General features: G+C 32.0%; 3 protein-coding genes across 4 annotated transcripts; 1 reads left to right on the top strand and 2 right to left on the bottom strand.

Annotated features, from left to right (window-relative positions):
* Positions 1–1,086: 1,086 nt before the first annotated feature.
* On the bottom strand, positions 1,087–2,799 carry LOC109119983 (late embryogenesis abundant protein 6-like). Its single transcript, XM_019213227.3, has 2 exons — positions 2,641–2,799; positions 1,087–1,575 (listed from the first exon to the last, which is right to left on the bottom strand). The coding sequence occupies exons 1-2, from the start codon at positions 2,716–2,718 to the stop codon at positions 1,339–1,341; spliced, it is 315 nt and encodes a 104-aa protein (XP_019068772.1). The 5' UTR covers positions 2,719–2,799; the 3' UTR covers positions 1,087–1,338.
* Positions 2,800–4,887: 2,088 nt separating this feature from the next.
* Positions 4,888–8,643, bottom strand: LOC101253420 (uric acid degradation bifunctional protein TTL). 2 transcript variants are annotated; one of them, XM_004229464.5, is made up of 6 exons: positions 8,316–8,643; positions 8,153–8,244; positions 7,312–7,369; positions 7,034–7,135; positions 5,788–5,947; positions 4,888–5,445 (listed from the first exon to the last, which is right to left on the bottom strand). In XM_004229464.5, the coding sequence occupies exons 1-6, from the start codon at positions 8,451–8,453 to the stop codon at positions 4,988–4,990; spliced, it is 1,008 nt and encodes a 335-aa protein (XP_004229512.1). In that variant the 5' UTR covers positions 8,454–8,643; the 3' UTR covers positions 4,888–4,987. The 2 variants fall into 2 exon arrangements, with proteins under 2 accessions (XP_004229512.1, XP_010323150.1); XM_010324848.4 differs by having other exon boundaries at positions 4,888–5,442.
* A 591-nt stretch (positions 8,644–9,234) lies between these two features.
* LOC101253126 (3-hydroxyisobutyryl-CoA hydrolase 1) lies at positions 9,235–19,655 on the top strand. The gene is made up of 14 exons (XM_004229463.4): positions 9,235–9,436; positions 9,623–9,703; positions 11,709–11,777; positions 13,106–13,169; positions 14,305–14,384; positions 14,469–14,552; positions 14,909–14,993; positions 15,812–15,897; positions 16,837–16,958; positions 17,181–17,241; positions 17,366–17,464; positions 18,800–18,901; positions 18,972–19,013; positions 19,094–19,655. Exons 1-14 carry the CDS (start codon positions 9,398–9,400, stop codon positions 19,229–19,231), a joined length of 1,152 nt encoding a protein of 383 aa, XP_004229511.1. The 5' UTR covers positions 9,235–9,397; the 3' UTR covers positions 19,232–19,655.
* Positions 19,656–23,179: the final 3,524 nt, after the last annotated feature.

The following is a 23,179-nucleotide window of genomic DNA, read 5'->3' as shown; positions in this document are numbered from 1 at the left end:
TGAAACTTCTATAACGGAGGTCTCATGTTCGAAATCCTTTTTGTCTTTTGGATCGAACTCGTTTCACTGAATTTTCCTAGTGCGAGTTACATCCTATATGATTTGCAATCTATATTGCATATGAGCAGGGGATTTTATCCTGTATGTATCTAAAAGATAGTAATTAAAATATTTCCCTAAGAACATTAAATGCAGTCATTACACAATCATAATTAAGAATATCATTAAAGGATCTACTAGAATTGTCAAGCCTAGACAAAACATTACAAGTACTAGTTGCATATTGGTTTTAGTAGAACTTGTCCCAGATTTATTTTATCAAAATAACATGTAGCTTGCTTGGAAACTTCATTAGCCAAAATGCATTTTATATCCTCCAATTTTATCTTATGAATTACTTTAATAGTGCAAGATGTTTTCTTGCCAATCTTTTTCTATTTTATTTTTTAAATTAAACTAAAGGATTGACCATTATTATATAGACCTGTCTACAACAAAATTAGTTTTAAGTTACCATAAATATATATATTAACAAAGAGGGGTAAAATCATTATCTGCTTTAGTTAATTGTCATTAGATTCGTTGTCGCGATAATCTTTTTAGGGATATTTCTAAAGAGGTTAACTGTCACTAAAAGTATATTTAATGATACATAATTAAGTTATTATTGTTAATAAATTACGGCTAGTGGATTAGTAGTCCCCGATCTGTATATTAACAACCAAAAAGTGATTAATTATAAAAACAAAACTTACATCTCTTTTTGGTTTATCAATTTTTATTAGTATATATAGAATCAAAGTCACAACATAGCCACTTATAAACATTCCTCTAGACAACTGCAATTTTTTTACATTTAGTTTTTAAACATAAAAAAAAATCAATACAATTTAAGGAAGTTTGTTTTGGAAAGTATAATCCATTAAATTTCAGAACATTTTACGTGTATTTTACATTTGTAGTGCTAATGTAATTTCACAATTAGAGTCTCACTCGAGTAACGAAGTTTCAAACAAGAATATAATCAAATTTTAGTTAATTCACAATTTGAACTTGTGGTGTTTAACAATGCAATATAAAAAGATATAAGCCAAATTAAATTGAAATCTATAACCAAATCAAAAGTTGTTTCACTTATTCTTCTATTATATAACAAATAAAAAAAATTAACCAAGCTAGAGGCATCAAATTACCTAGTACAAAAAAACATGAGCTATAGGGGTTTATCTGAATATACTTCACTAGATAATATATATTAGGTGTTGATTTTTCTTTATTTATTTATATTTTAAATCCCCTTACTGAAATTTCTGGCTTCGCCGTTAAAAAAAAAAGGTTCTAAAGTAGATTGTTTGTTGGTCCTGTACCAGCATTATTGAGGTTAGGGTTGGTGAAGCTAGAAGCATGAGGGTCTAAGGTTCCTCCTTCTGGTTGATCATGAACATACTTTTGTTCTTCATTTGCAATCTTCTCTGCTGCTTTGTGGACATGTAAATCCATGGCTGCTTCTGCCTCTCTTGCCAATCTTACTTCACGTGCTACTTCTACTCTTGTCTTTGCCAACTCCTTCTCTGCCTATATATTATCATTTTTCGATATAAGTTATATATACTAATAATATAAATTGAATTTGTTATAATTATCATTAGTTTAGTCTATAAGAGTGTGTATAGTTGAATGTGTGATTTTTTCAAATCCAGGCTATACAAATTAGTTTATACTAATTGATAGGTAGGGTCGAATGAATTCTCCTCATGAAAAATTACATTGTTTATATATGATTAAATTTTATTTTATGTTGTGCATATATAATGGACGTTTATATTGCTCATACAATATTTTTAAAAAGTCGAAGTAATATAGGTAGATATTAAACGCGCATTAACCTTTTCATGTATTACTTTTCCATATTTTGAACCGTGAAAATTTCTTAAACATTATATGGCTCAATATTTTTAAAGAGTCAAAGTAATATAAATAGATATTAAACGCGCATTAACCTTTTCATGTATTACTTTTTCATATTTTGAACCGTGAAAATTTCTTAAACATTTTATGGCTCAATATGTCCATATAACCCCTTTAGTAATTTATTAGGCTTTGAACTATATCTAAAAAAAATAAGAAATTAGCCGATACAAAAATTAGCCTTTATCATATATTGATTATCAAAATTGCATCTAGCTAGCTAATTTCAATAATACTTTTCTACTAATATTACAATATTAATAATTTTTATTAGATCAAGGTTTCTAAAGTATTTCTTTGGAAAAATTACTACTTTTTTTGCTTTTCAAAAATATGACAAAAACCACTATATATGGTGTGCTACTTGTAACTGTCTTTAATTTTTTAACACAAATATATTGAAACTTTGATTGAAATTGTTGTTATCATACCAAATTTTATGGAGAACTTTTTATCTTTGCACTATTTAATAGTGTATTTTAAAGGAATATATGTGTCACGTGGACATCATAAATAGTAATGGATCCACGTGAGCACATATATACCTTTAATTTATACTTTTAAAAAGTGCAGGGATAAGTTTGTTATCGTAACAAAAATTCAAAGTTAAACATTTTTCAGATCCTTTTCCCTTTTTAACCTTAAAATATTTTTGTATGATATGATTCTTACTTTTTCCTCCTCTTTAGCTTCAGCTTTTGCCTTGCGCATTGCGCTCATATCATTAAACTTGTCCTTGATAGCCTGCATTTTTGTTTTCTAAAATACTTCACAAAGGACTAATTAATTATATAAAAATTATATACACTTTAAATAGCTTTGAATTTTGATTTTGGAATAAAAATATTTATAGGTTTGTTTGTAACTATAATAATTAGACAATGGTCACAAACTATTCTTCCTATTCCGTTAAAAGAGATCTTGTTTTTCTCAATACAAATGGTCACAAATTAATCCAAATTTGTTTTGAGTTTTTGCTTCTATTTGAACGGGTCTTTGTCTTAAACCAATGGTAAGTTGGGGGTTTGAATTTGACTAATTGATTTTTTAATTATTTTTTTTTAAAAAAATACTTTCACCAAATTAAGATTTTGTGTTTAGCAAGATGGATACCTATTATAATAAAATCAAAATTAAATTGCAGAGTTTGTAAAAAAAGAAAAAATCACCCTCAACAAATAAAAACTTAAATTCATGATAATTATCTCTCCCATTAATTAACAATAATAATAAGTGATGTCTCACGAAGCATTAAAATGAACAAGATAATGATTGAATTAATTAGATACTAACATGTACAAAAAAAATATTAGGATGAATTGTCGATGATTTGAGTTGTTTACAAAGCAGACCACAAATTTTGTGTTTGAAAATAATAATAATTATTAGTTAAATGATTATGTGAAAAAAAAAAACTCATAATTCATAGTATATTACATATAAGGGTAATAAAAATCATAAAGTCATTAAAATTCCATAAATAAACTTGAAAAGTAAACAAACTCTAATTACAAGTAATTTCTACTGCTCTCTCCAAGCAAACTACTATAAGAAACAAATATAAAAATTAAAAGATCATCTAAGTAATAATTTTTTTTAGCAAACTCAAACTTATTTGAGACTGAGAAGCAATTGTTGTAGTCGAGTTGTGAATGCATGCATCTTCTTTCTTCAGACTTGCGATTTGTCATCGGACTCATTATTATTATTATTATTATTATCATTATTATTATTATTATTTGCCTCAGAATTTTTCTTTTTGCGGTCCTCGTGGATCCAAGTAATAATAACAAAACCCACTATTAATATGATAATAGCAATACTAATCCCTTTAAGGTATGGAGTTAAGTGGTGAAACAATTTATTAGCATCCGAAGCTTGATGATTTTCATCTTGGTAGGTAATATTAGTAATATTATTTCCAGGATTCGACATATCAAATTTTTACTAAGAAGAAAAAGTATATGTTGTGTAACTGGTGCAATGAGAGTCGAATGTACCTAGACCTTTATTTATAGGTGTCATCTGTCACTTATTCATGAAAAGAATTTTGAAAAAAAAAAAGGTAGGGAAGTAGGGAGGATTTATTTAGTACATTTACTTATTAATTATGAATCATTCTCCTTTTTTTGGTTATGAAAGAAAAAAAAAACGTAATTTTCCTTATTTTTCAAGATTTATTGAAAATAACTTCCAAGAGCAAAACTAAACAAGGGGAAGGAAAAAAACCTTATATGAAGTAGAAAAAATACATGCTAATTGTTCCTTATTCATATGATTGCCTCGAGGTTTATGGAAATTAGGCTCAAAGAGTTCTAAAATTGGAAAAGAAGAACTTAAAGAACCATAAATAGATTGGAAAAGAAGAACAATATAATAATTTCTTTCGGCAAACGATACTTTATGTTTTTATGAGGGAAGTATTTGAAAACATCTCTAAATTTGGTGTGAATTATTAAATTCATTACCAAACTATTGACAGCCTTAAACACACATTTTCTCTTGAATAACTGAACTTTTAATACACCCTTGTTTTGATAACATGAGTCAAATACACCTCTAAATTCTTGCCAAATTTAAGAGCGTTCACAAAACTTCTTTCAAAGGAGACGAATCTGATAATTTGCGCCAGGGTCAAGGGTGTTTTCAATTTTTATTGGAGTGGTCTACATTACGTTGCCACATTCTTGAAGTAACAACAAATTATGTAAACCTGGTTTAAAGAGTTTTAAATGAGGTAATAAGCTCACAGAAGCAGCCCAAAGTACAATGCATTTAGAACTTGTTATTATAATTTGGTAAAAATTTGTTTGTTATTTTTTAAAGCCTTTTGGGAAGATAAGAAATCTTAGTAGTATTTGCAATATAATTGACTATGTCAAGCTTAATATTGAAATAGAAACTGATGGAAGAAATACATTTCAAGACAAAGCAAAGGGTAAGTGATTCATTCCACCAAATAATAGTACAGTATTATTCCTTGTGAAAATATTCAACTCTCACCAGCCACTTGACCAATCTAGCTACCTCGATAGGTCGAGAGTGAGAATGGTGAAAGCAGCAGAGGAACATGAAAATGATCCCATTTCTGCGATTCTTTGATCTCAAACACAATAGAGACATAAGGGAAAAATCCATCAGGATTATACTTACCGGTGTTGAAACTTATCCTGTATATACCTGGGACCAAAGCTTCAACCATATTCATCAACTGACCACTTCGGCCATCTTTGTCCGTTGCTGAAGACCCTAGTAATATCCAGCCATCAATATAAGTTTTGCCAAATTGTGGTCTTGCTTGGTTGTCTTTCCACATCTCCAGTCGTACTTCAATGCCATTCGCTGGATATCCACGGCTAGTGTCCAGAACATGGGTTGTGATGGGCGGGCGAGTTCTATTTGGAATAAGAGCTGGTTTTGCTCGAGCAGCTCCAGAAGAAGCAGTCAAATGTGCTCCAATAATGTTCACACGATCTTCTACAATTTAAGGATCAATGAAAAATATAAGATATAGTACTGAACTGCAGATAGAGCTTATAATTTCAGATACATCAAATATTTGTTGGATTTTAGAAATAGTTAGCATCACTGTCTTTTTTGAGAAAAAAAGGTCAAGGGGCTATGTGACTCTCAAAAGTCGTCTTTTGTATCGAAGTGTTGAAAGAATTTCTACACAACTACTGTAAAGCAAAATCAGTATAGTGGAGAATGAGGAGCAACTTCTCAAACTTATTTTGAGATTAAAACAATGAATTGCATAAAAACAGAAAAACAAACAAAGCTAATAAATGTTCAAGATAAATAAAAAGATGGAATCACCTTCTGCTTTTGTCGCAATATTAGTTGTAGACAAGGGTTTAATTGCCGGAGCAGTATCTGCTTTGTCTGAGAAGAGCTTGGAAAGGCGTAATTCAGTTATTTTCATTTGCTCCTGGGCTGCAATCTCAAACTCAATTATTGGTCTGTTCTGGTATCGAATCTACAAAGGTAAAGTTGAAACGGCATGTCGGTCAATCTTTAAGTGAAAAAACAGAAAACAAGTTTATTTCACCACTGTCCCGGTAGATAAAGTAATACAAATAGTCTGTTGTTTGGAAAGAAGGCTATGTGAGGTACTTCCTGATCTCTAAAAATGTGAAGAACAGTGATTGAAGACCATTAGAGAATATAGCTCTTATCCAGTTAGGAAGAGCGAAGGTTAAAAGATGTCCTCATGGAAAAATAACATTCATTCAGTGGTGGTGGTGGGGGGGGGGGGGGATGGACAGTCTAATGAATACAAATCCTACAATGACATTCAAGAAATGGTTGGACTATAGTTATTATTTGTTCACGTATATTATCAAAAAAGATCACGAATGGACCCATAGTCTGCTCAACAACTGAACTGCCATAAGATTCCCGTCAGAGTATCCTAACAAACAGAGATATGAGGAGCAATTTCTATTTCAATGGACATTGCAAGGTGGAGCTTTACACAAGTCAGGTTTATCACACGGTAAAAGTTTATGAGGCCAAGATAGCAGCAGAAAGGGGATTTAAGTTAATGGTAAATGTATTGGTGCACATTCAACCGCATAACCTTAACAAATTTGGCCTATTAGAATTAGATGGAGAATTTTATTCAGATTTTCCACTATCTTTTCCTACAGCTCACGATTGACTTACAAAGATCACCCCTTTATGATTCAAGAAGGCAGAGAACAGATTTGCATTCTCACATCAATTGTAGTCCTTTTCTATATCTCAATGAACTGTGAGCCAACAAGGGATCAAACTTTAATGGTTTCTAAAAGATGTTGAAAGGATGCAAGATATTAGACTTGAGAGAGAAGGTTCATTAAATACAGCTAAAGTCTGTCTTGACTCTTGACATCAGGGGGACTGGAATATAAGAGTGAGCAATTGCTCTAAATACTCCAATGGAATTTTTGGAACTCAAATGAAACGTTCCCCAAAGTTAAAAGTATTTACTCTCGAAATATAAGACTATAATATGCCCAATTATAGCTGAGGTTACTTAAAAGATATAGGATCATTGTACTTTCAAACAGAAAGACTTTACCTTCAACTCTGCAAGTATCTCAGGGGTACTTCTCCCTGAAGCACATATCAAGAAGACAAAGCCAAACTTCTCCCTATAGCGAGCATTCCACTCGAGCAGTTCCTGCAAGATCAATTATCAAACAAACTCTCAACGTTGAATACACAAAGTAAAAAGTTGGCCTACTTGTACACGGAATTTAATCAATTGGCCCAATCAACAAACGAAAAGGGTCAAAATACTATTTTTTGCATTTGATTTATAGATTTCTTAAGTGCATAATCCTTAGATCAAGATACCTGTAACGTCAACTCAGTAGCAGTGGACAGAGCTGTTGACTGCTCTCCCTTGCTCCACCTGCAAGAGGAGACATTAAAGTTTACCTTCCGGTCTGACAAAGCATTAGCATATAACTGAGAGAAGATATGTAAACCTTTTAGGTCTGAGGGCGAGAGGGTGGAGATAGGGGAGCCACAGGATAGAACAACAGCACTAAAAAGTTCTCTCAAAGCACATTAATCTACCAATCTTTTTGGTTGTGAATGTTGGGCCTCTAATGCAAACATACAGCACAGAGATACAAATCTTAAAATCGAAGTGCAGCTATACAAGAGTAGACAAGATATAAAAACTATCACATCTAACAGAAATTCCAAATAGCACATATAAAAGAACTTGAAGATTGCCCAAAAGAAGCCACGATAGCACTATTTATTCAATTTTCTTGTGATAATCCATGCAACAATGTAATTTCAAGATTTTAAATTCTAGTTGTACATAGCCTCAAGCACAACTTTAAATATACTGAAATCCGTATTCAGAATTCTTGAATTTCTTACCTATATCTTAGACACTTTGAATGTCTCTATACTACAATGTTATGCATTAACAACTATGACATTTGTCTTTTCATACCTAACACCAGCAAGCCAACATTTGAACTTCAAAAACCAAAAAAAAACACCAACTTTATCATGACCACAGCTTACCTTCTTGCCAAAAAAGTAGCAAAATTTAATCAAACTGTTAAAAGCAAAAAGTTCTAAAAACAAATACTGGGCATAAGCAATTCATTGTCCAAAATCAAAAAACCTAAAACTTCCACACAATTAACGAAAATAGGTAGAGAGAGAATTGTACTGGGCAAAAGTAGGGCTTTTGTGATCCCGAGAAGGGTTTTGACCAATTTGTGGATGAGCAGCAAAAGCTTCAAGCCATCCATTAACATCAACCTGACAAGGATCAATAAATCAACATCTGTAAAACTGAAAGGGTAAAAACAATTGGGTACTGATCAAATTACCTTGTTGAACCAGATATTTCTGGCAACATGGATGGCATCTTGATGAGTAGAAAAGGGGCCAGCTGCTACCATTTCCTTTGCGAATTTGGTGCTCCCACAGCATGCCAAGAAATCTTTTTCATCAAACACTGATCCCATTTTTCTGCAAATTTTCAGATTAATTAGCAGCACACAACACTTTCACAGGATTCCAAATTGGGTTTTGACAAGAAACTGGCAGGATGATGAAATGGAATCTCCCCTTGTTTAAAGATTTTTATTTTTATATAATAACAAAATTTACTATTTAAGACTTTTAAGTGATATTGATTATCAGTAGTTTGATTTTAAGGATTATCCATTTGTCTTATTTTTATATATAAAAAAAAGTTAATATTCGACGTTTATATCAAGCCAATTCAAAAAAATTAGTATATAATTTAAAAAAGTAAAATAAACACATGACATGTATGTATTGATTTAATGTAAACGCTAGGTGCAGGTATCCAATTTCAATAAGTCTTACCTATCCGTTATTAATTAGTACTCATTAATAATTTAATTATCATATTTATGATTTTCTTTTAAAAATAAAAATCATACGAAAACGATAAATTAAGTGACAAAATATGATTGTACGAAAAATAAAATAAAAAGAACCATATAGTTCAAGGAAATCATAAACAAGAGCTTCATTAAGTCGACTTCTTTATATTAAAATGTAATAAATTACTATTAAAGAAAATTCGAAAGAATGCAATAAAATGTTTATTTAAAAAGAAACTAAAAGATGGATCATGGGAAAAATTAAGAAAGAGATTTTTTTCTTTTTAATTCATGAAGGAGATAATATATTACTAAAATTGTGAAATTAAAATAACTATTAGTATCAAATATATAACGTATAATTATTTGGTTTGATTAGTAAATCTTAATCATTAAATTAATTTATATCAACAAGATTTTGTGAAAAAATGGATAGAAGAAGGATCCGAGTCAATCCAAACGGGCGGGTCGTCAGTAAATGGACGAAATTAGCCCCGTCGCTGCAGCAATAAATTTGCTAGTCAGTGTTCAAATTCCCCAAAAAGCTGAAAACCACCATGGCTCAAAGCTCTTCTAACAATGGCGGAACCGATCAGGTGCACTCTTATTCTTCTCTCGTAACTCAACTTATACTCTTACACTTGTTATACTAATCAATTATTTGATGATTTTCATTTTGCCAAATCTATTTTTTCCTTTTGCCTCTCTAAATTGCAACCTGTTTGCAGGAACTAAGTTATTTTAGGTGATCGATGTTTGTTCATGAATATTTTTTTCCCCAGGTTTTGGTGGAGGAGAGAGCAAGTGTAAGAACAATCATATTAAATAGGCCTAAGCAGTTGAATGCACTTTCTTTTCCAATGGTATGACAACTTATCATATTACAAGTAATATATTTTTCATTTTTGTTCTTGTCATAAAGCCCCAAATTTTGGATGATTTTCATTATTTTCTGCCTTTGCATATTGTTATCTACTTGAATTTTGTAATGTAACTATCCATAGTAGAGATTAGGGGAAGGATTCCTGTAATAAGTGTTATATGTTGTATGGACTCATTTATAAAGACGCATAACATGTATCACTGTTCTCAAATATCTTATTTGTCTATTGTTGGTGTTTCTTTTAAAAAATTATAATGATTGTCTTTTCATTATGTAAGATCCTAACTAATTTGTGGTTGAGTGTGATGCTATTGTAGTTTTGGTTGTCTTAGTTTCTTAATTAATGTGTGATTGGCACCGAGTTTCTTTGTTAATGTGTTGCTTTCCTGACATAGTTTCTTGATGACAATTATGGAACTCAAGTAAGTAATTTCAAGTGTTTCACACTATTCATTATAAGTTCACTAGCAGAATGAACATCAGTTTACTTGGAATAGTCGAGGTGTGCGCAATTTGGTCCAAACATCTATTGTAGAAAAATTTAAAAAAGAACATCAATTTACTTTTGTGAACTCTTTGTTATATTTCATTCTGTATGTCACTGTACTGTATCTGTATATGATAATGCTCTACTCAGAATGTCCTTACTCTTTTTGTTAACCGGTGATATATTCCAACTATGTGTTCATCTCTATTTATATTCTGGTTTCCTCCCCTTCCTCTAAGTCATTTTGCTCCATGTGTGTCCGTGAAATTCGTAACTTATTTTTGGCTTTATCTATGTTGAACTGGAAATTCCTTTGCTAAACTGATTTTTAATTTATCATGCATGAATAGTTCTAAACCTATGGTTATTCTTTGGAGTATATAGAGTACTAGCTACTGTTGAAGGTTGATGAGGCATGTGGGGTGCACTTTAAGTTTGGAGGAACGGTGAATTTCCCTTAGTGCTTCCAAGGAAAGCTCAAATTTTTGGCTTCAGCTTGGACATCCCATGAACATTAGCTAGGAATAGGCATCCATGCTCGCCTTTCGCACCTTAATTAATGGTAAAAGGAAAGAAAAATCAAGATTTGAGTTGATTCCTTTCATGATCACTTTTCCAGTATATCAAAGTAGAGTTGTAAAAAAATTTGAGTATAACCAAAAATTCGTTATTAGATACTACATTTTTTTGTGAAAATATACTACTATCTCCTATTCCGTGAAGTGGATAATTGTTCTTTATTGAGACTATGTTCAACTGCCATGCATAATGAGTCATCTTGTTGGGGGAGTCGTTCCTGCTTGCTGTCTGGAATCGCTTTTCAATGGAGTCTGAGGAAGCTGGAGGAGTCCGCTTCTGCAAGGACTTCTCCGCAGCCTCTACCTTCCATAAAATAAGAATGGATCAGAAAACAAAAAGGTCAAATTCTTTAGATACAGAATTTATTGTTGCTATTTTTGATCTTCCTCAAGACAGAGAATAAATTTGTCTCCTAAAATTTTATTTTCTTTAATGTGTACTTACTTCGTATTGTTGTTAATTTCACCGCTCCTGCGATCTAAAAATAGCATTTTGTTACGGGAAATATACGTAGATACAAAAGGTTCAAGGACTTGTGCTCTATGTCTTACGACTTGCACCTCGCCTTTATGATAGTAAAAGGCCTAGCCTGGCACCTTTTCCTTGGAAATATTGGATATCAAGTACTGTCATGACTTTTGTTAAATACTGGAGAATGTGAATTTTTTGATGGCCTGGCTTTGCTCCTTTATGTTGGTTGCTAAAAAGACTAATTTGATATGGATTTGTGTTATTCTATCTTCTCATGCAATCATCCAGAAGAGGTTAATTATATTAAGTTGGTGAGCATTTAGTATTCTAAATCATGCAATATTCGTGTTATATTGATGTAAATTGCTGATCACCTGATGAAATGGATTGAAGTGTGAAGACGTGTTATAAGTGAGGAGTGTCCTCTTGAACTTATTTATATATGCAGATATCTCGGCTGTTGGAACTTTTCCATGCCAGTGAAGGCGATTCAAATGTGAAGATGATAATATTGAAGGTATTCTCACTGGTGGAGGATCTTCTGTGATATTGAACTCACCTTGATAGCTTAACGGTGGTTATCTTCTGTTTTTCATATAGTTTTTTTTACAAACAACTGATACCTGCTGGCAGGCAGTTTGCATTGATTTTTGAGTTGCGCTGTTCAAATTGTGAACTCTCATATTTTGTTTCTTCATTGAATTTCGTAACGCATCAATCTGTGATTGTGTTTCTCTTAGTTCTTGATCATTGTAACTTGTGCTGGAAGATTCATTGAGTCGGGAGTTAATGGAAATAAGAATATCATATTTGTCAGAGGAGGTTGGGTTGGGGGGAGGCTAATGGTATTCTGGTTAACCTTATGAAAGTACAAGGTATTTTTCTGGTTGACCTTATTAAAGAAAATGGTATTCTGGCAGTTTCAAAAAGAAAAAGCGAATGGTATTTTGGCTACACCCAATCAAAAACTATAAAGCCTCCTAGAGGGCACTAATAACACTTGAGGGCTAGCCAAAGAGTGATGTATGCTGTTTTATATTTGGTATCAATGGGACCCACTCCGTGTAAGTATCTAACTTAGCAGGTTTCAATGAACTTCAGCCTGTTTCCGGGGACTCTTCTCTTGACACAGTGAAGAAAGCTCATCTGCATGGCTCAGGTTATATTGCCCCTCTGAAATAAAGCTGACAAAGTGCCTCTCTGTATATCTCACAGTTTCCATTTCTGATCAATCTAGTATTCAATGCTACCTACCTTTTTTTTTTGAGAAAGGTAACGTTCAATGCTACCTACCTTCTCTTCACCATATGCTAGGATTATGTTACTTGGTAGTAATAATCCAGATTGCTGAAAGTTGGTCACATGGATGTTTTTGTTTGAAAAAAGATCTTGAGGAATACCTCACAACATTTTTCTTGGTGCTGGAAATCAATAATGTTACCCTTTACTGACCCCCAAAGAAAAAGTCTAGAGAGAAGGGAGACTTTTAACCTCCAATTAGCCCTTAATGTTCGGTTGACACGGAGACATGCTTAAATCACTGATTGACATCAGAGAGTTGAGTGAAAGAATTAAGTAGTTAGTTTTGCTTGTAAATCTTTGGAGCTTGAGTGAAATAAGATCTAAAATCAGCTTAAGAAGCTTATTTGATACCCTTAATTAATTAGTAGAACAGCTGAAAGGAAAAGTATTGGTTTCACTTCTTGTATTGATTTTATGGTTTAATTCTCTTTCACAAGCTTTGCTGGTAGGTTTCACAGTTCTACATGTGACCTTCTACCAGTAAAAAATATCTTAACATCAGTCATGGAATGTTACTCCCTTTTCTTGTTTCAATATTTCCAGGGAAATGGAAGGTCTTTCTGTGCTGGTGGTGACGTTACAGCTGTTGTTCGTAATGTTCGCCAAGGTGGGATGTCTGCTAAATTTTTCATAGCTTGGTAAAGACAATCTTCAGTATTTATAGATGATTTTTTTTAACTGGATCCATGAAGGTGAATATTTTCTTCCATAATATGTTAAGATTTTTCCTACTGACTCTTCAATCAAGGATTGAGGGTATAAAAATCAAAGAGTGAGTTAGACAAGTAATAGTTGTTGGAATGTGCAACAGAGATAATAGCAAATACTTGACCACCTTGAATTTGTGGATTGTGTCATATACAACTCTAGAAACCACAACTGAAAGATATGGACATGTGCGGTGACATTGCATGTTTATACTGCTGCTTGAACTTATGCGATAGGCGTGACTAAATTATTGGCATAGCAATTGACTAGACTTGTCTTGGAAGATAACATGGTGTTGGCATGGAACAGACTGGATAAAGTCTGATGTGTGGGCTTCCACACTAGTGAGTAATTGTTTGCGGTGGCGCTCAAAGTGTGTCTGACATAGGTTCTGATTTTTGACTTATGTGTTTGTCTCGTTGATATGGAGCTACTTTTGAATCAGTTGACTAATTTGATGACTTAATCAACTCATCTATTGAGGCACCAAGTGAACACTTCACTAACTTTAATGGGAAAAAACTTTTCTGATACCAAAATGATCTGAACTTCTATATTTTTTCTCCTTGGCTCTGATTTTGGCACCCTATGCACAAGAAGGAATGCTTCTGTACTGATGTTCAACAATGTACCAAAGTGGCTCTTTATATAGAAGCCTGAAGCTATGTAGGATACAATAACTATTAGATCTTAACTAGTAAATAATTGTCCTCCAGTTAAATGCCGAACACTCAACAGTATTTATGGGATATGATGGATTATTCTCCAAGGTGGTATGACAAGTCTTGTCGTACTGTATTATATACTGACAGTATTCCCCCTTCTTGAATTGACCATCTTTTGAAAGCTTACAGTCTTACACTGCTAATTTGTAGAAGAAACAGAACAGACAGAGAAAGTAGTGCACGTGGAAGTATAGCCATTACAGAACAGTCTTAAATCACATCTAGGATATGCGTGTCGAATGGTGACACACTGAAAAAGTTTGCACATATTTAATCTGTTCTTTTTGTTGTTGTTATTTATGTTTTCAGGTAACTGGAAACTGGGTGCTGATTATTTCCGTGAAGAATTCACCCTTAACTATTTGATGGCAACATATAGTAAACCCCAGGTCAACTTAGGTTATGTATAATTTTAGTATTCTGATACAATTCCGTGAGGAATTCATTAATCTTATTTGGAATGCCCCTTGAAGGTTTCTATCCTTAATGGAATTGTCATGGGAGGTGGTCTTGGTGCTTCTGTACATGGGAGATTTCGAGTTGCAACAGAGAAGTCGGTATTGCATCTTCTTGAGTAATAGATTCAGTTCTTCAATCTTGCTTTCCTTTTGTATTTGACCTTTCCCACATTAATTGACATTTGCTTGAAATGTGTCCCTATATTTTGTGGGGCTTTCTTGCGGAATGAACAATACCTGACATTCATGTGGAATAGTTTCAGAAAAATTAGAGGAAAACCTTACAGACTCTATTTCTGCATGAGTTTTAGTTGGTAAATATGGGATTGAATTCAGAGTTTATGTTTATCTTTGCGTAATACTTACACTCTTTCAAACTTGGTTGGTGTTTGCTATGTATAAACTGGTATCAGAAACTTCATGTCCGCATATTCTCATGTTCTTTTTTCCTGTAGGTTTGTGCTATGCCTGAAACAGCTTTAGGACTCTTTCCTGATGTAGGTGCCTCTTACTTCTATTCGAGGCTTCCAGGATTCTTTGGTAAATCCACTTATAACAAAGTTCAGATTAATAAAAAACATACTGCTAGATAAAGTTCATTCAAGTTTCATCATGGCGTTATCACTTGTTGTCAGTGTCTGAATTTATGTCACTACCTGGTTGCTCAAGCTTGGCTAGTTGGAGTCTATCTTGAGAACTATAATCACCCCCAGCTACTTTGCTTTTAATGCTGCTTCTTTCCAATACCTTTAAAACCAGAAGTGTAAAGAGTTGACAAAGGAAGATTGGTTCCTCCTCCTTCAGAAGGTGGACAAAAACTTTGTATACATTCCCCTGTGGCAAAGCAGCAGCCATTGTGTTCCTTTGGTGCATCTTCTCTAAAAGTTTCTGAAATTTTTCTACGTTTTATATCTAATTTCCACTGTTTGCATTCTTGATCTCGAGCTTTTCTCATTTCAAATAATATTTCACACTCGTAATATGATTAGATCTAGGTCAAAGCTTTTTAGGATATCTCTTATATTTTTTCCCTACAACTTCTGTGGGATATTTGCCTGATGTTGGCCTTGGTTTTCACAGTGATTGCTGAATTTGTTCAGGCCATCAGTATTAGGCCTTAGTTTTCATGGTCATTACTGAATTCTTTGTCATTAGAAATGTAAAATAGCCTTTGAATACATGCAAGGCATCTTCTTCTACAAGGATGCTTGAAGAATGTGATTCAATTTTTTTTGCCGTGGTCTTTCGTTGGGGAAGACTAATTCCTGTGGTGTTATGATGCGTGGATAAATTTTTCGGTACAAATAGTTAAATAACTGTCTTTTTTCCCTCAACTACGTTCTTATAATCTTTGGCAGGGGAATATGCTGGTCTTACTGGTGCTAGGTTGGATGGTGCTGAAATGCTTGCTTGTGGTCTAGCAACTCATTTTGTACCCTCGGAGGTATCCAGCACTTTCTGGCCATTTTGAATTACTTCTATAACAGATGTTGTAGGACTTCTGTTACTAAATGTCCAAACTGAATGGTCTATAAAATGGCAAAATTGATATTGGCAGACATGTAATGTAATAACTAATTGCCAGTTCACCGACTGCGGAAGATATTATGCATATGGTGTGATGGTAATCTTCATTTGTTATATAGGTCTCAATTCTCATTGCCTTTTCATTGGTTCTCTTAGGAATTTTAATTTCCCCCACCTATCCAAAAAAGAAAGTCTATTTTCTGCCAATTTTGACCGTGTTTCTCACATTTGGGCGTCCACTTTGGTCCAAATGTAGTCTGGATAAATAAGGTTTCTGAAGGACTGTGGTCAATACTAGACCTCCAGTGGGCCAGGATGTAAACTACAAATTGTTCTACTTAGTTTCTGTGTGGCGTCAGCAGGTTCAATGACTTGGTGCCTATAGATTAGTCTCTCATTGTTTCTTTCTCAACTAATAAGTAGTAGAGCTTTACAGATGTATCATGCAGAGTACAGTATGTAAATATTAAATTCCTTGTGTCGGATTGGGTACCGAAATATATGGATTCAAAATATTTGGAGAAAAATTATTCGGGTCTTCTAATTACCTTGTCAAACAGTGCCCAAGTTAATCAGGTGTGTTTCGAATCTGGATTTATCAACCCTTTTGCGATGGCTCTTAAATGAATTTGTGGGATTTTCCTTTAGCCTCTGGTCGCCTTATATGCTAGATTATGGATTTCTGGAACCTTTCCTGATTTTTTTTTATACTGAAGTTTGTATTTTTTTTACATGAATATTTGGCATCATGATTAATCAGTTTGGAGATCTTGATATACATCTCCAGTCAGGTGGCATAACACTCTCCTGTCTCTTATCTAATTTGAATGCTTTCGGATCTTCTTTGTGTTCACAGAGGTTGCCATTTTTAGAACAAGCGCTAGCTAAAGTCAATACGAGTGATCCATATGTTATTTCTACCATCATTAGTCGCTTCTCAGACATGCCAAAGTTGAAAGCAGAAAGTCCTTATCACAAGTGAGTTCATTTAATATCCATGGGTTTTCTTTAAAACTTATTAAAGAGCATGGTATTAATGGTATATAACAGAAATCATTTGTGCTCTTTCTTATTAGTTATTTTGCTTTTGTGTTACTTTTCTTCCTGTTGTTGCAAAACTATGTTTACTCTACTTTATATGGCCATTAGAAGTGCAAGACTATGTGCACCTGTTTCAGTTCTCCAATTTTATGTATGTAGGATGAAGATTATTGATCGCTGTTTCTCTCGAAGAACAATCGAAGAAATCATATCTTCTCTAGTAAGTTTAAGAGATGAATGGTTATTTGATGCATTCTTTTGTTCTGTGGTGCAATTACTTTATAAAATGTTGATAAATAAGTTATCAGAATACTTGATGTGATCGCTGCATGAATCATCAACAGGAAAATGAGGCTTTGAACAAGAAGGATGACTGGATCTCTTCAGCCATCCAATCGCTGAAAAAAGCATCCCCAACGAGTCTTAAAATTTCATTGAGATCTGTAAGTCAAACTCTACTTGGTGATACCATTATGTTGTTACCTATACAAATATATAGTGCCTAGGATCAGTACTGGCCATATGTTTTGGAAGACACAGTTTAGACTCTGGAATAGTTTTGTATCTTATATGTTGGGCAAAACTGGTTAAAGATCAAATACTCCTCCTTCAACCTTATTTGCACGGACTCTTCACTTTCGATACCGCACCCGTGTTGAATTCTCCAAAAAGACACTACTTTTGGTGAATGCGTGTTTTTGGAGAATCTGACACGCACCCCTTGATATTTTTGAAGAGTCCAAGCAACATAGCCTTCGACTACAAGTTATGAACTCCACTTCATTTGCCTTGGTACCAAAAAGTGCTCATTTTCCTGGAGTCCTCAAAAGTAATGAAGTCTTTCAATTTCCTCAGTAAAAGAAAGAAAGTAAGTTTAGCTTCTTTATTGTTTCTGTTCAATTGAGTACCTCATAGATGTGAAACGTGTTCCTAGCTACATGATCTGGAAAATGTGATTCCAAACTGAAATAAACTTAAGTTATTTTTCTACAGAACTTCCTAATATTTATTTGTGTATGGTCATTCATACGAAAGACATGAGCAATCTGTATTTCTAGAACTAAGAGAAATTCAAAATGGAACCATTTAGTTTTTGCCGTGTTTTAATGGAGATACGAATGAGCTACTTTAATATTATTTCCTTGAGTGTCGGCATGCTTCTTGCTTTGTTAAGTTAAAATACTTTTGAACAGTTATCAGGTGTCAATTCATGGTACTAAATTTTTGTGATTAAAATGAAATTGACGAAGAATGACCAATGTGAAAAATTCTTTGTTTTATATATGCTTCTGGAGAAGTTGGTCGAAACAGTTGTTTGGTTATGATCAGGTCAAGAGCTCCCTCCACTTATAGATTGTTAATGATACATCTTTTTACCGCACCATTTCTGCCCAATTGAATTAGAAGTTCTAAATTATCAAGAAAACTGTTGCTTGCTTGCTTTTACTACTAGCTAATTTGTACAACTTACTAAAAACCCCTCCTCCCAGCCTTTGTGCCTCAGTGTTAGTTTTTGAACTGTTACCTCGGAAAGATCATTTGGATTTTACAGTTGGGATTAAGCTATTATTTATTTTGGATTTTGAAATATGATAGTAGATTAGTATTGTTGTGTTGCAAGTCCTTCAAATTAAATATATCATGGTCTCTTTCTCCACAATCACGTCTTAAAAATCTCTTTCTACAGTCCTATCGCCTTGATTTAGCCAAATATTTTCATTGGGGAGTCCTTGTGTATCTGCAGATTGTTGATATTAGTTTCATTTTTTCTGTTCCAGATAAGAGAAGGGAGGCTGCAAGGTGTTGGTAGTTGCCTTGTTCGAGAGTATAGAATGGTTTGTCATGTGTTGAGGGGAGAATTTAGCAAGGATTTTTTCGAGGTAGAATATGCTAATCTTTCAGCCACCCATCTTACTGCATTGCAAAACTGACACTTAACTTTTACTGCAGGGATGCAGAGCCTTACTCATCGACAAGGATAAAAATCCTAAGGTGCGTTTACATTCATGTGATCATGAATAATCCTGAACTTAAGTATTGAAAGCTTGTTTCATTTTTGTGCTCGTTTTCAGTGGGAGCCCTCCAGACTGGAACTAATTAGAGATGATGATGTTGACCGTTACTTCTCCAAGATAGATGACGAAGACTGGGAAGACCTAAAGCTGCCTCCAAGATCAAATTTGCCTCCATATGCAATTGCCAAGCTTTAAAATTGACTTGTGAAGATCTTGCACTACTCTACAGTATGTTGCTCTCTTTTCAGTAAATCGTTATGAAGGCCCAATAATCATTATAGCTTGCTGTTTCTGGGGGTCTCAAGGGGGTGTGGAAAAATATCAGACTAATAAAGGAAAAGAGATACAATTCGAGTTTTTTTTTTTTTTTTTTTTTTTGATTATTTACAAAGTATCATTCATGAATATGATCAATCACATTAAGTTTGGCTTTGAAATTTAGCCTACTTCTGCTGGTTTATCATGGAGAACATTAATAAGTTAAGTTGAACCACCTGGTCCACCCCCCTCCCCCAAAAGAAAACCCTTAGCTTGTTTGGATAGTTGTTACCTATTCTCATATTTATCGGATGAAAAGTGTAACAATCAATATGGTGTGATTGCGTTTTTTTCTCTCTTATTTTATCTTTGCTTATTATTCAATAACCATATTATGAGTGAGGATGGCAAGAAAAGTTAGCACCTAGCATGTTCTAAAAGACCAAGAAATGTGTTTTCTTGAATACTAGATGTAGACAACTTGGAAATGCCTTGTGTCAGAGGTAATTGTGGTCACTCAGTCATGTTCAATTGTTCATGTGAAAAATTTCTTAAGTATTGTTGTTTTCTGACATAACAAAAGTTTGTAATTTTCTTGCACCTTTAAACTATAAATGCAGACTACTTCATTTTTCCAAAAGTCGGCAACAGTAGTGCAACCTTTTCTTTATTTTAAAATTTATTTATGTTACATCCTTTGACCAAACCACTGCAAAAAAATTCCTAAAATATATGAAATTCATTGTTTTTTTACATAATTAAGGATATATTCATTTTTATTTTCAATTTTTTATCCTTATTTAAATTAATAGATTTTTATATAATCAAAAGAACATTCAAAATGAGTATACTATTAAATTTAGTGCAATTTAGTTTTAAAAAGCACCTCTTGCTCGAGTGGGAGAAATGATAGATTTGATTTTCTTTTCTAACCCTTTACAAATTCGAATTTTTAATTTTATGTTCTCTGAATAAGAGATCCTTATATTTATAAATAAGAGATTTGAAATTTATTTTATTTTAAATTGTAAAAAGGACAAAAGATTTTATTTATATCGAATGAAGAAGGGAAAAATTCATAATAATGTGTTTAAGCTTAAAACGCTATTATAATATAAATCTGAGATAGTAGTTAGTATTAACGGATCGAATCTGCATCACGATTGTGTTAGATCCTGTATATGATATTTGTTACTAACTTTTAGAAAATCACTTGTTTAATATTCAGTATCAGTCAAATTTTCGTTAATATTTACAATATAAATATCTTATAAAATTGTTCAGTGGTTGACCTAAGATTCTGTTCCACTTTCTTATTTTTTAAAACGAAAATTTACTCCTACATATTTTAGAAATATCTTCATCTGCCTGCATAGCTATCAAAATGATGATACTTTTTCATCAGTATTCGTTACCTATATTACATCATATTTAATTATCTTAAATTCGTACAGTTTCAAATTTAAAAATAATTCCTGTTAATAGCTTTTTCATATTCAAAACTCAAATTTAACGTCATGCTGAGCAACCTAACTACTGCACTACTTGGTATAAAAAATGATGAGATAGTTGATACTACTTGTTGGGAAATAAAATAGGAAATAACGTTTTTGTTGTTTTATTTGAAATTTCATTTTCGAAGAGTTTACTTTGCAATTACTAGTACATAGCATGCTCATGATTAACTACTTCCTTTCTATATATAATATAAAATATATAGTAAAAAAAATGTTAATTAAGTTGTTAAACCAATCTATTCACTACCCTCTCTATTCTAAATTTTTTAAAAAAATGATATTTTTCATGCCATTCACAACCCATCGAAACTTGATTATTATTTTTTTAAATGAAAGTCTTGGTGCAACAATAAGAGTAATTATAATTTGACTTGGAGGTTAATCAGTAAAATTAATATATTTCTTAAATTCTATTTTTATATGATCAAATGAGACTAAGAGAATATTAGTTGCCCCTTGGATCTATTTAATACTAATATTCTCTAACAATAATAGAAAGCAACGATAAAGACTGCAACTTCAGTTCTCTCACTTTATCTTATTAAAAAAATTTAAAGTAAATAAAGATGAATATGAAAAGTTAAATGATGATGTTATTTTTATTTTTTTTAAAATTATTATTATATATATATAAGTTGTGTCTTTATTTTCAAATGCATACGTCATATTTGATCATATTTGTAGCTCGAAGGTGGATAACTTCATAATATTATAAATTGATAGGAACTAGTTGCATTTGACATTTGGGATTATTCAAATATGATTAACAGTTAAACTAAATTTAATTTTTGTTTGAAACTTAATTACTTGTTATCGAAATATGAAGTTAATTATACTCTTACAGTTGACAATATTTCTTTTGACCAAAAAAGGTATTGTTATGTTAAATAAATTGGTTTTATTTTTGGTGTTCGGAGTTCATATAAGAGTTTCGATTAAATTTAGATTACACGCTCATTACAATAAAAAGAATTTTTGGCGATAATGAATATTGAAATTAATAAAGAGTGTTAAAGTCTTTACCAACATTAATTAAATGTCATTAGAACTAATGTCACCAAAGGCATAAAGGACACATACAAAAAGTATTAATTGTCGCTTAAAATATATATTTAACGATAATTAAAATTAATTACTGTTAATAATTTTTTTTAATGTAATGACTACAAAAACTTATTTAAAAATAGTGCTTCTAATAAGATTTTCTTCACATCAAAACTTGAACTAGAGAGCATATTAAATATAAGATTTAGAATTTTTATTACGTTAATGGAATTAATTTGGCTATTAACATTACATGCAGAGTTTTAAGATCTAAGTAGTCATAAAAATTACAAAATGTTTGTTTAATTAATAACAAAGTGATGTATAGCTAGTACTAGTAATGGATGACCAAGCATTTAATAAGGAAATATCAAAATTTTATTTTTCTTTTTTATATAATAAAGACTGATTCATTATGGTAAACGGAAAATTAATTGGCAATTTCTTATAATAAATATAAATTTGTTAAGACTTTTTTAAACAATAACTGTGAAGCCATTAATGATGAAAACTAAATCAATTGATATGATTTTCTTATATTCGATGCAAAAATTCAAAATTATATGTATTTTGATTACGATCAAATTATTAAAAATATAATTAAATAAATAAAATGTTCTCTAGCTGATTAAATTTTTAGATGAAATAATCATTCACTCAATTCATTTATATCATGATATACGAGTAAAAGTCTTGTGATTGAATTTTACACTTATCCACATTTCTTTTTTGTTTCATAATGAACAATTTGACAATGTATGAAATTTAAAAATTTACAAAGCGAAGTAGATTTATAATTAATGTCAGAATAATTACATTATTTGAAATAATTATAAATTTCATACATAAGCAAACCACAAACGAAATAAATATAATAGTCGATGTCAAAGCATTAATCATCCATTGCAAAATTTATAAAGTTTTAATTAATAAAGTGGCCCTCAAAAGTAATGGAGATTAGCCATTTGCTTGGCTGATGAAGCATTTAATGAGGAAATTCAACGGAGACTAAGTCGTTTTTGTTTATTAAATAATGATAATAATAATACTTAGTATTATTTACTTTGGCTAAAATAATTTAAATTATTATATGTCTTAACGTCTTACGAGATATTACAAATTAGACTTAAAAATGCAATGTATATTTTATTTTATTTTTTACTTTTTTTTTGGTCAACCAACTCTACTATCAAATAAATTCGATAATTTTTACTAAGAGTGAAATCTCATTTGTTTAATTACAACTCTCAAGAACGATTATGAATATGCTGTTGTAAAGGAAATAATATAAATAAACGAATTAAATACCGTTTGTCTTTTTGGG

Source organism: Solanum lycopersicum, chromosome 1 (assembly GCF_036512215.1).
Source record: "Solanum lycopersicum chromosome 1, SLM_r2.1".
NCBI lineage: Eukaryota > Viridiplantae > Streptophyta > Magnoliopsida > Solanales > Solanaceae > Solanum > Solanum lycopersicum.
The sequence above is the reverse complement of the archived record's forward strand: the minus strand, read 5'-3'. Positions and strand labels throughout refer to the sequence as shown.

What these genes read in the sequence shown, in the direction of transcription:
- LOC109119983 (XM_019213227.3), bottom strand. Translation starts at nt 2,718, where the DNA reads ATGCAGGCTATCAAGGACAAGTTTAATGATATGAGCGCAATGCGCAAG. An exon ending in AAGCTAAAGAGGAGGAAAAA is followed by an intron (nt 1,576 to 2,640) that starts GTAAGAATCATA and finishes GATAATATATAG; the next exon opens with GCAGAGAAGGAGTTGGCAAA.
- LOC101253420 (XM_004229464.5), bottom strand. Translation starts at nt 8,453, where the DNA reads ATGGGATCAGTGTTTGATGAAAAAGATTTCTTGGCATGCTGTGGGAGC. An exon ending in GAAATATCTGGTTCAACAAG is followed by an intron (nt 8,245 to 8,315) that starts GTAATTTGATCA and finishes GATCCTTGTCAG; the next exon opens with GTTGATGTTAATGGATGGCT. An exon ending in CTACTGAGTTGACGTTACAG is followed by an intron (nt 7,136 to 7,311) that starts GTATCTTGATCT and finishes TTGATCTTGCAG; the next exon opens with GAACTGCTCGAGTGGAATGC.
- LOC101253126 (XM_004229463.4), top strand. Translation starts at nt 9,398, where the DNA reads ATGGCTCAAAGCTCTTCTAACAATGGCGGAACCGATCAG. An exon ending in TGAAGATGATAATATTGAAG is followed by an intron (nt 11,778 to 13,105) that starts GTATTCTCACTG and finishes CAATATTTCCAG; the next exon opens with GGAAATGGAAGGTCTTTCTG. An exon ending in AAGAAATCATATCTTCTCTA is followed by an intron (nt 17,242 to 17,365) that starts GTAAGTTTAAGA and finishes AATCATCAACAG; the next exon opens with GAAAATGAGGCTTTGAACAA.